This window comes from Gymnoscopelus braueri (assembly GCF_963280865.1).
Source record: "Gymnoscopelus braueri genome assembly, chromosome: 22".
In the NCBI taxonomy this organism is placed as follows: domain Eukaryota; kingdom Metazoa; phylum Chordata; class Actinopteri; order Myctophiformes; family Myctophidae; genus Gymnoscopelus; species Gymnoscopelus braueri.
In genome coordinates, this window is record NC_137624.1 from 22529887 (window position 1) to 22545983 (window position 16097).

General features: G+C 42.1%; 1 protein-coding gene across 1 annotated transcript in view; it reads left to right on the forward strand.

Moving 5' to 3' along the window:
• Positions 1-500: 500 nt before the first annotated feature.
• Positions 501-16097, forward strand: part of lrrc75bb (leucine rich repeat containing 75Bb) — a gene marked incomplete at its 5' end in the record, with an annotated part of 34690 nt that continues 19093 nt past the window's right edge. The window contains 2 exons of the mRNA XM_080419919.1: positions 501-803; positions 9961-10089. Coding sequence (XP_080276045.1) covers positions 501-803; positions 9961-10089 — 432 coding nt within the window. The remainder of the gene's footprint in view (positions 804-9960; positions 10090-16097) is intronic.

A 16097-nucleotide genomic window follows, 5' to 3' on the forward strand; every position in this document is an offset into this window, starting at 1 on the left:
TTAAAACCGTCTTTGTTTTGGTGAGTAGCGAAAGTGTATTTTTTTATTTTTGACTACAGAAGCTACCCGGGGTGTGCGGGCAACGGTTCGAAAGTAACATAGCGTTAAAGGAGAATCCTTCTAACGCTATGGACCAGAGTTAGGGCAACACGCAATCTGATTGGACAAGGAGAGCACCAGCCTCGTGTACACCAAGGGCTGCACGAGTGCTGAAGAGACAGTGCATGGATGGATCATCAGATGCTGCTCCGGGGACAGGGGAGAGACTGAACATTATAAAGACTTAAAGGAAGGCAGCAACTTTAGAACAAAAACAAACTTGATTTAATTGATGCTGGACGTTCTTTTTCCTTTTCAGCATATCAAAATATTTGGTCGAAAATGTAATATAGAACAGAATGCAGTGCGTTGCTCAGTCTACAAGTTTACTATAATGTTGTGGGAGCATATTTTTTATAATTGTCACATCGGAAACACACCGGTACATCTTCCATGAAGTGATGGGTTCTAAGTTGACCAGACAGAGGAGTCTCGATGCTGAATCTAAAGTGTCCAAGAGGAACCGTCAAAGGGACGATCATAGCCCAGCAGGAGGAGAAGCCGAGAGAAGTGCAGGCAGGTGCGGGGGGGACTTCTTGTTGACGTCCCTGATGCTGAAGAAGTCCGACAAGATCCCAGGGATGCTGCGGAAAACCAGCGACAGCCCGTATCTGAGACGAGTGGCTTGGATCCGACAAGTACAGAGCCTTCTTCGAGAGCAGCGAGGAGAGCAAGCAAGTGAAGTGCTGAAAATGTTGAGAAAGGTAAGGAGTTATTAACAGGCATAGCTGTTGTTGGGCTTTTGGCTTCATATACTGTCTGTAGCCTGGCTATTTGTGCAACTTTTTCCTCTTATTAAAGTGTGTTAGTCCGTGAATCAACCTAACGTTTTGCCCAACTCAAAAACAATTCGAGAAAACGCTGTGTGTGTGTGTGTGTGTGTGTGTGTGTGCGTAGCCCCTCCTCTCTCTCTCACACACACACACACACACACACACACACACACACACACACACACACACACACACACACACACACACAGGCCTATACACTTTTATATACTATTTTTAGATATATTTCATATAATATATATATATATATATATATATATATATATTATATATATATACACACACACACACACACACACACACACACACACACACACACACACACACACACACTAGAGAGAGAGAGAGAGAGGCTGTGAACGCTTTGTTTTGTTTGTAAACCGTGAAGTACACCTATCACAATAGGCTAGAAATCAGTTTTTCAATCAAAAGTCACATTCAGAAGAAAATGCAGATCCCCTTTTGATAAACTCAATAAAGCTGAGATCAAAAAGATCCACTGACCTTTTTTAGAACTATCCACACCACAGGTATTTTATGAACAACAACAGCAGTAGTTGTGGGTAGTCCAGTGGTATATAGATTGTGCGTAGACCGCTTACAGACACATTAGGCTTGACCTTGGGGGTATTATTGAGACTTTAATTAATTAATTGAGTTGAAGTGCTTTTTTTTTTTGCTTTTTTGTTGTTGTTGCTTTTTACCCCTTTTTCTCCATTTAGTCGTTATATCAACTGATTCCTCCCCACACACATTTGTGTGTTGTCACTGATTTTGTATACTACTGACTCACCTGCCAGTGAGGAGCCGTAGAGCCTTCGTCCTACTCCTGCCGCCCAACACACCCTGCATGTCACTTATTTGCTCATATGCAACCTATATAAGACATGCTGTGTCATTCTATAAGATGTTATGTCCTAGTCATAGGGTCAGGGGCTTTGTACCGTCTGTCTGTGTCCCTTTTGTGCCCATATATGGAGATCTCTGTATCTGTCAGTCTACCTGTGTCCCTTTTATGCCCATATATGGAGATCCCTGATGTACAACTCGATATCCATATGCCTATATATGGACATATTGGTCGGCTCGGCATTCTGGACAACTGCATATCCAACTTGACGGCGGGCACCGCACTCCCATGAGTCCTTGCCGATGCATGCGCTGAGTTTGAAGTCGGTCTGTCCCATATATGCACATGACCATATATGGGCATAGCCGTCAAATCTGTGGCTCTGGACAACCAGCTCTCCATATAGGCCTATATATGGGAGTATTTGGTTTGTTTATGGTTATGTACGAGTCATATTGATATGCGTAAATATGGGTTTGTTTATGGTTATGTTATGTCTGCGTCATAGTGTCGTGGCCATGGTCTGCCCGCCATTAGCCAATTTTAATATATAGGATTTTATTTAAGTATCCTTTATTGAAACCTTGGGATCACATTGAGGGACAGCTCCTCATGTTCTATTTACCTAAAAATAGAACGGTAAACAATAAAGACCAAGTCCTGAACTTGCAGTTCGTTCAAGGTACAGTATACTGTATGCGTGGCACAAAACGAGAACGGCAGGCCTGGAAGTGTGTGTGATGGGTGCCAATGTTCCAGTCCAACTGGAACAATAAATAAGGCTTATTAAGCATAAAATCATAACAATGTGATCACATCTCAGACAAACTTTTCATGCAGTATAGTGGATAAGATGGATACCATAACATCACTCAATCTCTAACACATTTCTCTCTCTCTCTCTCTCTCTCTCTCTCTCTCTCTCTCTCTCTCTCTCTCTCTCTCTCACACACACACACACACTTTGGAACTGCACACATTCATATAAAGACCTTTTAAAGACCTCATCGTTAGACAGAAACACCTTTATAAGAACTTTGGGAAGCTCTGAGCTCTAGTTCTAGTTCTAGCTCTAGTGCTGTGCTCCGTTGGTCGAGATAGTTGACAGCCTTTCATTATGGCCTGTCAATATTACCTGTGTGTGGGTGTCTGGGTGGCACAGGGTGAAAGTGCTCGCCTAGACGCCCACCACTGTGGAGACTGGGGTTCAATTTCTCCACGATGCCTCCGGCTTTGTCGAGCGCTCCAGCGAACACAATTGGCAGAGTTCGCGGGTGGGAAGCCGACAGGGAATTGTTTCCTTTGCATGTTCAGCGGGGAGCGAAAGCGGTGAAACTCCTCACTGTCAGATGTAAGAAACCTGGTGGAAGGGGAACTGGCGTAACTATATTGGGCAAAAATTACCTGTGTGCTAGTGTGTACTGTACAGTATGTCCCAAAGTATCACCTAATAATTGTATATTAGACACAGTAACACAAAGACTAATGCTATAATTTGTTTTCATGCTTTAACCTTTTAAGTCCTATATACTTTTTTTGTACGACGAATAGAAAAACATTACCGAATTACAAGCTTGAAGATGAAAATAGTTGATCTACAAGCTTAGATGAAATAGTTATTGATTTGTTTGTTTATTTATTTAATGGGACATTTTCGGCTCTAATGACGGGCCCAAAATAGTGACAACAGGTTGAAAGTGGTTAAAGTTCAACATGGAGAACTGATTGTTTTGACCAGAGTCAGTATTACAACATTTCCAGTCAATTAGAATGCACATTAAACACAGATTACTCTCTCCATTGCTTAGAGATGCACCTACAGCACCCGTAACTACAGTTAATCCGGATTTATAGTTAAAATGTATAATTTAGGCATTTAGCACTCTGTACATTACAAGTGCGAGATCGCAATAACCAGAGTAAGCATGAATTCTAGTCATCAAACAACATAGGCACACATGTGCTCACGGTGCGTCGTGTGTGACACAGAAAATGGCAGATACACAACTCACAATGCAAGCTCGTAGTGTTGTGAGCTTGTAGACTTGCTATTTTCGTTGAGCAAAACTGTACGACAGAGTGTAAATTGAGCATAAGGCTACATGGCGGCTGAGGCAAAATGTCTGATTAATAATACTTCGAAAACACTGGCAGTAAATATCCTGTTTGTGCTCAGTGAGCAGCAAAGCAGCTATTTTTCTCTCAGGGAAGGCTGAATTTTGAGGTAATCGCCTTGAGATGGTGGATGTTGGGAGCATGCCTCTTTCACACACAGGAAGTCATTACACAAAGGAAGCAATAATACTGGACTGTAATCTCAAGATATGCCTTCTGGACCATTAAGTTAATCAGTTTGGGGTCTTCTTGATATTCATTAGTAAACAAGGAATCAGCACTCATATCCATTAGGCTCTAAAGCATGCCCACTAATAGTACACGTGCAACGATGCAGAAAATGACTATTAAAGTGCCCACTGTATCTAGTTACTGTACAACTGGGTTACCCCTTTTCACTTTATTTACAGGCCTAACATGTCTCTATAACATAACACTAAATAGTAATAATAAACATAAAGATGACATACTTTTCAACTTAATCTGTCAATCATTTGTAACTAGACAAAGTGCTCCTCGGAGCACAGGTCTCCGCCAGGCCAGGTCGTTTATGGTGGGCCAGCAATATTCGGAATTCGCCAATCAGGATGGAATATGAAAAATTGGACGGATCCGTCTTGATCACTTGACTATATAGATAATGTGTACCGATTTGCGTGATGTTTGGAATACATTTGTAGGAGTATTACAGTATATATATATTTTTTTGCCAAAAATCAGCCTCCTGGTGGAGCTATAATTGGGCAATGTTAAAAGGGTGGCATTTGTTTCTCAACGTAGTGCGAATGTGCGTGCAAAGTTTCACCGCAATCTTTGGAAGCCAATCTTAGCCAATCAGGATGGAATAATGAAAAATCTGAAAAACAATTGAATGATTTGAAAGCTATTTATAATTGCCCATTTTAGATCATAACACAGATTGAATCATGTGCATTTTCTTGACAAATTCATTGCCCAACAAACATTTGTTTCACAACATAACATTTAAATTGTACCCATTTACAGTATATATTGTCACTATCAGGGTATTTCTGAGAGTTATTGTTTCTTATGTCATGTACATTAAATAAGTCTAAATAAACAATTACTTGCTTTGCGCTGCTTTTTCGTGTCCCTGTCAAAGCCTTACTGCTGTTGGATTAAAAAAGAAAAGAAAACATACACATCACAGTTGTGACATTATTAGATGGGTACTCTAATTCAAAAAGGTCATAAGATTAATGGATTTATGTTTACCTTGTGATATTCCTTATATCTAAGCACAACATTAATTGATCCTAATGAGCCATGGGTGTGGGAAAATGATCTCAGAACCTCTCTGCTTTAACTCTTGTGATAACGCAGCCATCAGAGGAGATACGCATCTTTTGCAGAAAACTTTTTCTGAGGTATCTGATGACACAAGTGAAGCAAGGATCTTATAGGCATGCCATCAGCGCTGAGATAAAAAAAAACATTCTATGCCAACATTCTATGTAACATTGAAAATCTTATGAAAATCTATGTAATCACTAAGCATTTCATGGAATGAAATGAGTGGATAGATTGCATAAATAGTTAGTTAAATGTAGCCTGGCTCCAGCCCCTGAATCGCTAGCCACACCCATTAAAAAAATATTTTGGGAAAAAAAAGAAAGAGTCAGAGTCAATTCAATTCAAACTTTATTCCACACACACAGGGGGTCCATAGAGTACATAGAAATCATCAACATCATACAACAAATTAAACAATAAAACATAAAATCATAAATAGAGGCTGAATGTCAGGCTAAGTCAGGCTAAGTTAAATGATTTAGCTGTTCAAACATATACAAAAAAGATGTGACTGACTGAGTTGTTTTACCACATGTTCATCCTCAAAACTGAAAACTGTCATCAAATGTCGCTACGGTATGTTAAATGCTATGACAGTGTCTTATCGTTGCTTTTGGGCAGAAACCTTTTTATAAAAACGTTACCTTCCAGAAAATTGTTCCAGTGAATCAATATAGTTATTATTTAGTCAACCTGACATCCCTATTTTGGGCATGTCTTTGTAGGCAAGACCTTCTTTTGCGTGAGACTGTAATATGACAACGTTTATAACATGGCATTCATTTATGAAAAAACATAAAAAGATTAAACAAGGAGAGACAGGGTTTCTGCCTGACAGCGACATTATGCAGCCTACACAAAATGGGGAGGGCTGAACCGGAGGATAACCCAACAACAGGGAATCCCACAGAGCTCGGCTGTAATAAATCAACCTGAAATCTGGAGGAGGGGAAAACTGCTGATGGGAGTTTTTCTCTCTGCTTCCATGCAGTACCCATAAGGACTGTCAGAATATAGTGCGTGTTTTACGTAGCTTCAAACACCAACCTTCTCTTACAAACTACAGTGGCTTTTTAGTTTACATAGAGATTTTAGCTTTTTTTATTGTGGCGCAGTTGACTATTGAAAATAGGAAGGATATGCACACATCCCCACAATTCTTGATTAAAAAAACCCAATAAAGAAAGGAAATGTCTGTACATAGAATATAATACTGTTTTCCTTCACCAAGCAGTTGACTGTTCCCACCGAGGCCATTTTGTTCTTATGTCATACTCTGAGGGGTAGGAAAACCCCATCTCGTCGGATGGTCTCCTTGACAGCCTTTTACATTTACAGTTTTATGTATTAAGTGACTCGCTGTCCTGGCTGTCCTCGCCATGAACAATAATGATGATGAGATAGCTGCCCAGTGAACAGAATCCCATTCGTGACCTTCACTGACACACCACGCGTTGAGAAAGGTGGAGGGTATAACGTAGCATGTCTCATTTAATAGGACTGTTTACAGTACATTGTGTAATGTGTATGATTAGGAGATCAGCAGCAAAATAAATGTGTGGATTAGAAGTGGAGAACAATCTTAATTATGTGTGTGTATTTGAAAGGGAGGTGGATGCTGCGTGCTTTTAGTGGGGCTATTTGATGTGTCTGAAAATATATGTCTCAAACGCTGCCTGATGATGATGCCACGCTGCGACATAGTGAGCTTGTAGATCGGCTATTTTTGGTGCTCGGCACCCGTGCGCAGCTAAGTATAGACCAGGCCTGACGCTGCAGCCCTCAGAGCATCACCTGAAGATGCAGCTTTCTTGGCCTCAATATTATTTATTGTACATTGTCACAGTAAATAGAAACAGCCTGCAGAAGATACAAATAACATCAACCCCTTGGGATGTGTCCTCGTTCCTAGTTTTATTAAACTGCTCTGCACATCACACGCTCATGAATACTGAGGAACAGGGTGGAGGTGGAGGGGAATTGAACTTGAATGAATCAATACATTAATACACAGTCTTAGAGTGTGATGATGCAAGGTCTCTCAGATATGGTTATGTTCATAGTGTACTGTATGTTTTGTGAAGCTGTGGGTGATACAACTGAGAGACTGAGAATGCCTTATCTCACACCTCAATCAGAGAGCCGTCCCCTTTTGAAACCCCAATTTCTCTATTCAGCCCCCCGCCCACAGGAGTGGCCCAATTCTCTCCCAACTTGCTACAAAAATTGCTCATGCAAAACTATATAATCTCCTACATTTCATTTTCCACCTTCACATGTGTCTCCTTCTCTAATAATCAAAAAGTGCTATATATTTCATCTCGCAGTTTACTTCCGGATGGTTCGTTTCACCAAACTGAGAACCTTTTGGCCCGTTGCCACATCCGTCAAACGGGAAAGAAACAAGCGCTGCCGTAGTCTATGGAAACGAGCCCAAAAGCTCGCCCAAATAAGCCCACAATCGCTTATACAAAAGGCAGACCTGGCAACGCAGGCTACGCCAATCATGTGACAGAGATCCACAAGCTATGGGCCACAGCCGCTATGTGCCATACACCGTATCTTAGCAACAACGAAAGCGCTCACTCTCATTGGTCGTGTCATCCTGAGGCCAGTTTCCAGACAGCAGCATCGCAGAGAGCTTGCTGTCGCCATCACAGCCAGACGCAGCAACAACAGGGCTCTGTGATAGTTGTGCGCGCTGAGCTGGACACGACAGCACAATCACCCTCATTTCTCTAATAAATCACCCTGTCATTCATATTGTCAAGACTTTGACGTCACTGCAGCCTGCTACTAATGTAACCAATGTTTATGTCCACTACTGTGATAGCGTTCGTTGTATTTGAATGATTACTGCCCATGGGTGCTTAACATGAGCCCTTTGCATGCGGCTAACGCTAACGCACTTTCAACGTTAGCATGTAGCTAACGCTAACGCGGCTGTGCTATCACTTTGTCAACAATGAACGTTAGTGTGCTGAATGTTAATATTCCTGCTCAGTTAGTCCATTGTAGATGGTGCGCCCACATAAGCCCTAAATCGCTTATACAACAAACACACCTGCCAACCCTCATCGTACACACAGCATTAGCTGCTAACGTGGCCTGCTACTTGGATTCTGTTGCTGCTGGTTGTTAATGTAGCCTGCTAATAGTCTCTAAAGCATGTATGTCAATGTTTATGTCCATTACTGTGTTGCCGTTAGTTGGGTTAAATGACTACTATTAGCCAAGCGCTGCCTATAATGAGCTGTTAGCGTGTAGTTAAGCTAACGAACGAGTAGCGTTAGCATGCGGCTAATGCTAACGCTGATGTTGTGCCTCAAACGGCTATGTTACACATCTTACCAACAACCTGTATGAACGTTAGTCTGGTAAATGTCATCAATGCTACCTAATTAGCCCGTTGAAGAGTTTCATTTTAGTGTATTTTGTGGGTTTTTGTGACACAATGTAACGTATTGGCAGCGACGCGTTGCTGCAGCATTCAGAAGGCATCATGGGAAATGTAGTCATTTCTGCTAATTTCGGTTCTACTGTGTTAAGCTTGTGTTACATTACTGCTGCTTAAGTGCGATGCCCATGCGGGCTATAAGTAGCTTCTACCTGGCCCTTAGGTGGGCCCCAACTAGCCACGTTTATGTGGGACCGAGGCGGGTCCTAACTGGGTTTGCCCATGCAGGCTTTAAGTGGGTTCTACCTGGGCCCTAGGTGTACCCTAACCAACCAGAGTGCAGTGGCCACATAGAGTTAAAAATAATAGAGAGGGCACCCGATATCCCCTCCCATCCACTTGCATTGAGTTGCTCACACAGCGCATGGGCCGAAATCACCCCTTCTTCCGGGTTGTAAAATGTGGTGGGTGAGGCCTATTTGGGGCTCCTGCGCGAAAACGCGCCACAGAAGCGCGCAGCCCCGTGCGCAAGCTTGTGCGCACGCTCGTGAGTCGAGCCCATTGGTCGAAACCGTTTTCGCTCGTTCGTGTAGGAGCCCCAGGCCGCTTTAAGCTGCAGTACCATGAATGGCCAGCATGTCCATTTGGCTTCAATGAAACCACTGGGTTCTGGGGGCTTGAGTGGCCATCGCTCCAAATGTTGTGACGTCAGGGCTCTCAATACTGCACATTGGTGGAGGAGGAGGGGCCGCAGGGTGACCGCACACATCGCTGAACCAATGGTAGCCCACGGATGTTTCCTCTGGAGATTTAAAATCCGCCCCTCTATGCCACATATCAGACGCGCTACAGGGTCTTCACTGACCGAGCCACGGCCCCACTGGCCCTCATGACGCTACGCCACTTATCTGTGCTGCCAAGTGGCCGCGGGCGCTACGTGGGCGCGGGCGCTAGACGCTCGGCCCCGCGTAGAGCTTCTAGTTAACACAATTGTTAACAGTACAGATGTACAACAGAACTGTATATGTACATATACTCTGATGACGGGTACTGCACTACTTGTAATCATTTTAATAGCTGTGATGAACAAACCATTTTTAAATCGTAGACATGAGTTTTATCCATCTGTTTCCCTGTGGAGAAATATAAACGCCTCATCTTCTCACTGAGTATTGCTCTGCACACTTGATAAGCAGGCATGATGAAAGGGAATGATGAAAGGATTATGTAAACACTGACAATGTATTACCATTAAATGATCCATGAAATGTCACTTGAGTATGCATTTATGCATCGAGTGTGAATGTTTTTGTTTTTGTTGGGCTGAATTGAATATTTTGACTCAGTAAATGAAATATGTAATCCTAGTCCTAATTACCCTTTCTTTCTTAAAGGACTTAGGACTCCAGGGAACATCTCTCAATGACATCTTGTACAAGAACCCAGCTTTTCTCAACCTCGTGGATCCAATCTCTCATGAGCTGCTACTCAGCCTAGCCCAAGACATTCAGTGTCCAAAAAAGGTAAGCATACATTATGTGCTATTGGGTAATATTATATAGTATGTTTTTCTTAACCACTTTCAACCTGGTGTCCCTATTATGGGCATGTCAAAACTTTCAAAACTTTTATTTTCTTTTTCCCCCCAAAACTTTTTCAAAACTTTTCAAAATAGCAAAAATAGCCGATCTACAAGCTCAAAACGCATTGCGTTGTGATACTGTAAGTCATGAGCTTGTAGATAATTTGTTTTCGCTATTCGTCGTTGTGCGATGACTGCAGTAAATGTTGTTAAGTATTTTATTCCTCTCACAAGGTTGTCAGTATCTCTGCAAATCCAATGAAAGTGCTTGTGTCACTTGTTATAACAAATAACTGGATTCATCCCGTTCTGTCAGGAACTTTGTAATCATTACCTGTTGAGGCCTTCCTTTGTCTTCAAGAAATCAGTGTATGGAAACGTATGAGCATGACATTTTAACCATTTAACTCTCAACATATAGAACACCTGACCTCCACTTATGTCTCAAATATGTCTTAAAATAATTTGGTGACTTAGATTTCACCTGTCTTTCAGAGTTATCATAGAAGCAGAAAGGTTATAGGTCATACAGTAGCCCACTTTTTCCACTTTTCTGAACATTTAATTAAAACTAAGCAGAGGTGAAAGTATGAAAAAGATTTGCAAATACAATATTTGTTTATTTCATAAACAAAACTTAACCCATTAAAACCGGGAAAGCATCTGTGTCATTTTAGAATGATAAAGAAATAGCAGATATACAAGCTCACAGCGTGCTGCGAGCTTGTACATCTGCTAGTTTTGATCATTTTTGAAAAATCTTGAAATTGTGAGAACTACTGATTTAGAAGGCATTTGTAGAACCGGCCTCAGGTCTTAATGGGTTAAAAAAGAAAACGGTGTCCCACACAGCACAATCTGTTAAACCTGTTAATTAAAGGGATAGTTCACCCCCAAAATGACTTTTTTTCTATCAATTAGTCACTCCATGGAAACTTGAATTCATGAATATTTATTTGTTTTTGTCGCATTCCTAAGACAATAATTAGATGACCGGCAGCGGTTCCAATAGGAGACACAAAGAGTCTCCTTTGTGTCTCCTACCGGAACCGCAGCTCACCGGTCCGATGGTCATGAAATTATTGGCTTAGGAATGCGATAAAAACAAAAAAATATCCATGAAGTCTCCATGGGGTGACTAATCGAGGCACTGACAGTGAAAAGATGGACCAGTATAGGTACATTTTTACCCTCAGAGTGGCTACTGGCAGTTATTATTAATGTGAAATATTAAAATTGTATTATATTAGCACATCTGGATTTCAGTTTTTATGGTTTTAGTCGGCATTCTCTGTTAGAAAAACCTAGAAATAAAACAATTACTGCACACTGCCCAACCGGCACAGTACAGGAGAAACTTCATTGAAGACGCAACGTTTCGCTCAGTGACAACCTTCCTCAGACAACTCAGGCAACCTCAGATGCCTGCCCTGAAGAAGGTCTTCACTGACTGAAACGTTGCTTCTTCAATAAAGTTTCCCCTGTACTGTGCAGGTTGGCCTGTGTGTGGGTGGGTAATTCTTTTATTGTTGATGTATACAGTACATTAAAGGTGCTGTACTGTAAGTTATATTTGTTTGGATGAAACAAAAATGTTTTTTGTTTCATCCAAAACTCTATATTCTGATAGAGTGTTTGTTCAGTAACAGGGGTCTTTCCATCTCTCCAGCTCTTTAGTAAACAAAGAGTACATTTTCAGGGGGGGCACCAATTTCATCCAGCCAATAGAGAGAACTCATTTATCAGCTTCAATTTTATAGTATCCCAGTTCCAATTTTGTCTGCTCTTAGGGGTGCAGTAACTTCCAATTGCACTTTTGTATCCCATAAATAAAGAGCTGGAAAGACAGACCCCTATTACTGAACAACACTATAGCAATGATTACGGAATATACTGTAGAGCTATGTAACACTGAAAATATCACTTACACTCCCTTTAAGTTGTGCAGGAAAATATAACTTAGTATTATACTTAGTATGTTTACATAATGAATGAAAACATATTTGGGAGGAGAGCCGAGAGGACAAAGAGCCAGTGATAAGTTTGTGCTTCAACCATTCTGACTGTATCAAGAAATTGTCCGACAGTGTCATGTGAGCCGAGAAAAAAGAGATATGGGGCCAAGCAACAGCTAGCAGGTTTCTATTTAGCCCTCAGTAATGGCTGTGGACAGGACTTATACTGGGATGTTTGGCAGAATCGTGATTCGTGACCTTGGGGTCAGAGGCTTCGACGCTTTGCAGCATGGCAGCATCTGGGAGCCAGAGGACAGAGCGAAAGAGTGATTAAGACGTTCAAATTCGGACATTCTTTATTTTAATGGTTCTCCTTAGAACACATATAGCTGTTCTTATTGTGTCCGAAAGTCAAGTCAGAATGCTGCGAGGGGGCCGTATTTAAGGCTATTACTACTATTATAGTATTATGTAATGGTGTAGTACGAGAAAATCTAGTAAAGCATAAGACATGTTAGTAGGACACAATAATGCCATAGAATATAGAATGCCATCGTAAGAGCTGTTAACCGATTAAGACCTGAGGCCGATTCTACAAATGTCTTCTAAATCAGTAGTTCTCACACTTTCAAGTTTCAAAATCACAAATAGCAGTACAAGCTCACAGCGCTACACTAAGTGACGCGCTGTGAGCTTGTATATATGCTATTGTTGAATAGCCAACGCAAAAATCTAAAATGACACAGATGCTTTCCCGGTTTAATTAAGACAGAACATTGCTTTCCCCGCAATCGCATTATTGTATTTTCATCACTGCATGGGTGTGTGCAGTTTGGGTGAGTCCTGCATTAGATACATTTATGTAGGACCGAAAGACTGAATATGTACTGAATATCAAACGCAGCTTGAAGGGGGTGAACTGCACTCATGTAAAGTAGTTCATAAGGGAACAGCACAGAATCATCAGTCAGTATTGTAAGCTTGTCAGATGTGCTAATGAGCAACACCGGCGTTCCCCAAGGAACCGTGCTGTCACATTTCCTTTTCACCCGTTACACCTCCAACTTCCGCAACAACTCGAGTGTGTGCTACTTACAGAAGTTCTCCAATGACTCCTCCACTGTCAGCAGCATCACGGATGACAACGAGGAGCCCAGAGCCGTGGAGGAGAGCCTCACAGCGTGATGTGAAAACAATCACCTACAGCTCAACATGGGAAAGACTGGTGGTTAGGGCTTAATTTAATTGTGTTTTTGGCATTGAATGAACTTTGGAATATATAAATCAAAATTACATTCATGTTTTAAATTAAAATTGCACAGGGCAGATATGGTAAATAACTTGAATATTAAAAAAATGACTTAAAGGGACATTTAATAATTGTATACATCCTATATTACATTGGAGAGAAGTCCCGTCATCATTTTCCCATCTCATTGTTTCGCACTAAACACAACAACGACATATCACATGTCACTAACAACACAAGCCACAACGCGCGCAATTCATTTACGGGTGGCGTAGGCTACTTTTCATTGCTCACCACACATTTGCCTCCTCGGAGCATAATTCATTGCGGCCAGCACAAACTCACAACATTACGGGTCGAACATGTTGTTGCCTAGCGTCAGCACCGACCACCGCCGACCGAAACCGAAACCAAAACCAAAACACAGCGAGCCAACGCTGTGCTCCATTCTCACACACACACACACACACACACACACACACACACACACACACACACACACACACACACACACACACACACACACACACACACACAGGACTACTGAACGCTTTTGTGGGTCTTTGCGAAATCCCGAAGTGGAGTTTTGGTCATTGGAACGGTGATGCACGTCACCCATTTGGGAAGTGGGTATTTTCAAACCCTGGAGTGGATTTAGGGGAGCGTCAGAGTGTTTGTGTTGGAGTGCCTCAGTGCGGCTGCAGAGTTCATGTGCAACCTCTTGCATGCGTGGCTGCGATGTTTCGCGGGGGTCCAAAAGGGTCCGTGATGTTTCGCAGGGGTCCAAAAGGGTCCGCGATGTTTCGCAACACTCCCAGGGGGTCCGCGGACCCCCAGGGGGTCCCCCATGTATTTTTTTTTTCAAAAAAATAATAATTTTAAAACATTTTTTTTCAAACTTTGTTTTGGGATATTTTTATCCCACGACGCTTTTGTGGGTCTTTACGAAATCCCGAAGTGGAGTTTTGGTCATTGGAACGGTGATGCACGTCACCCCTTTGTGAAGTGGGTATTTTCAAACCCTGGAGTGGATTTAGGGGAGCGTCATAGTGTTTGTGTTGGAGCGCCTCAGTGCGGCTGAAGAGTTCATGTGCAACCTCTTGCATGCGTGGCTGTGGCTTCACAGTTTTCCATTTCCCTTCGCCGTGTCTGTAGGTCTCCAGAGACCCCCAAGGGTCTCCGCGGGACCCCCAAGGGCTCCGCTATGTTTCGCGGGGGTCGGAAGGGCTCCACGATGTTTCGCGGGTGTCCCAAGACTCCAAGGGGTCCGCGGAAAGAGGGGAGCACATGACACTCAGCGTTGCCATGTCCTCTGATTATACGCGCATTTGCCTTACTTTTCACCACAGCGTTGCCATGTCTGAAAATCATAAGCGACTTTGCCCTACTTTCACACAATACTCTCTCTCACACTGTGAGGTGGCTGTAAGGTGGATCTGCGATGCGAAGTGGACGACGCGTCACGCTAGACGTTCGGGCCGCGTAGCGTCCCGAACTTCTAGTAGAATACAATTAAATATTTTATACTATGCTGGTAAACCCCTCGATATATATATAGATAGTGGGGATGAGGAGCACATTCAGCCACAGACTCACTCATTTAATATACTGTTGATAAACTGTATAACTATTGCATATTTCATTGTAGTGCACATCAAAATTGTTATACTGTAGGTCATTTTTACACTTTCAGTTAAATTAACACTTTTTTATAGTGTGAACTCAGAGAGATTCATTCATATCTGGCTAAATCTGGTCTAGTCAGCGAGGAAGGCACAGGTGTCTTTTTGAGACTGAAAGTGGGGGAGGGGGTTCCGGGAGCGGGGGGAGTTGGCAGTGCTGCTTGGGGGGGGGGGGGGGGGGGGGGATTTAGAGATTTGGTGTGCACAAGGAATGCTCTTAGGTCCCATAGACCCAAGCAAGACATTGACAAGACAAGACAAGACAGTGTTTTCCCTGCATCAAACTGAGCTTTGTTTAGATTGAATATTCACGTACATATTCTATGCTAAAGGATCTGTTAGCTCTGGGCTAAGTGTGTAACTTGAAACTCAATTTCATTCAGTTTACAGTTTACAGTACATTATCCATTTAATGGGTGTTTTGTGTAGTTGTCCTCAGGATTAGAAAGAAGAGATTGAAGTGTTCAGACACAGAATCTATTACAATTGAGAGAACTTTCCCCTTTTTTGTTCAGTTATTCATATAAATCAATGTCACCCCAATGCAAGAGCTTATCAGATTATATGTTGGAGAGCAAATGAGAGTACAGCATCTTGTGCTGTTTGGACAACATCTGGGGGCAACAGTGGCTCAGGAGATCGAACATCCATCTTGGGATAGGAAGCTTCCCGGTTCGATTCTTGGCTCTTCCTGGCTGCATGTCAAAGTGTCCTTGATCTATACTTAATGTTGGTGCTTTGCATGGTTGCCTCTGCCATCGGTGTGTGAATTGGTGAATTTAATGCACATTGTACATTTTCAAAAAGTGCGTAGATTGGAAAATAGCAATGATAATTGCGCTTCCCCATAGCACTGTCTTACGCTGGGTGGAAGTTAGTGTCCATAGAGTCTAATAATGATGGTGTGGTCCTTCTGTCTGATCTGTCATAATTATGCATAGTGATTATCAACTTTTGAATGGACAGATGTACAGACACAAAAAAACGGATTATTCAGAATTGTATTTACTTATTTGATTTGATTGAGTTTCTTTATGGAAGCATTTAGGAGAAGAATCCCATT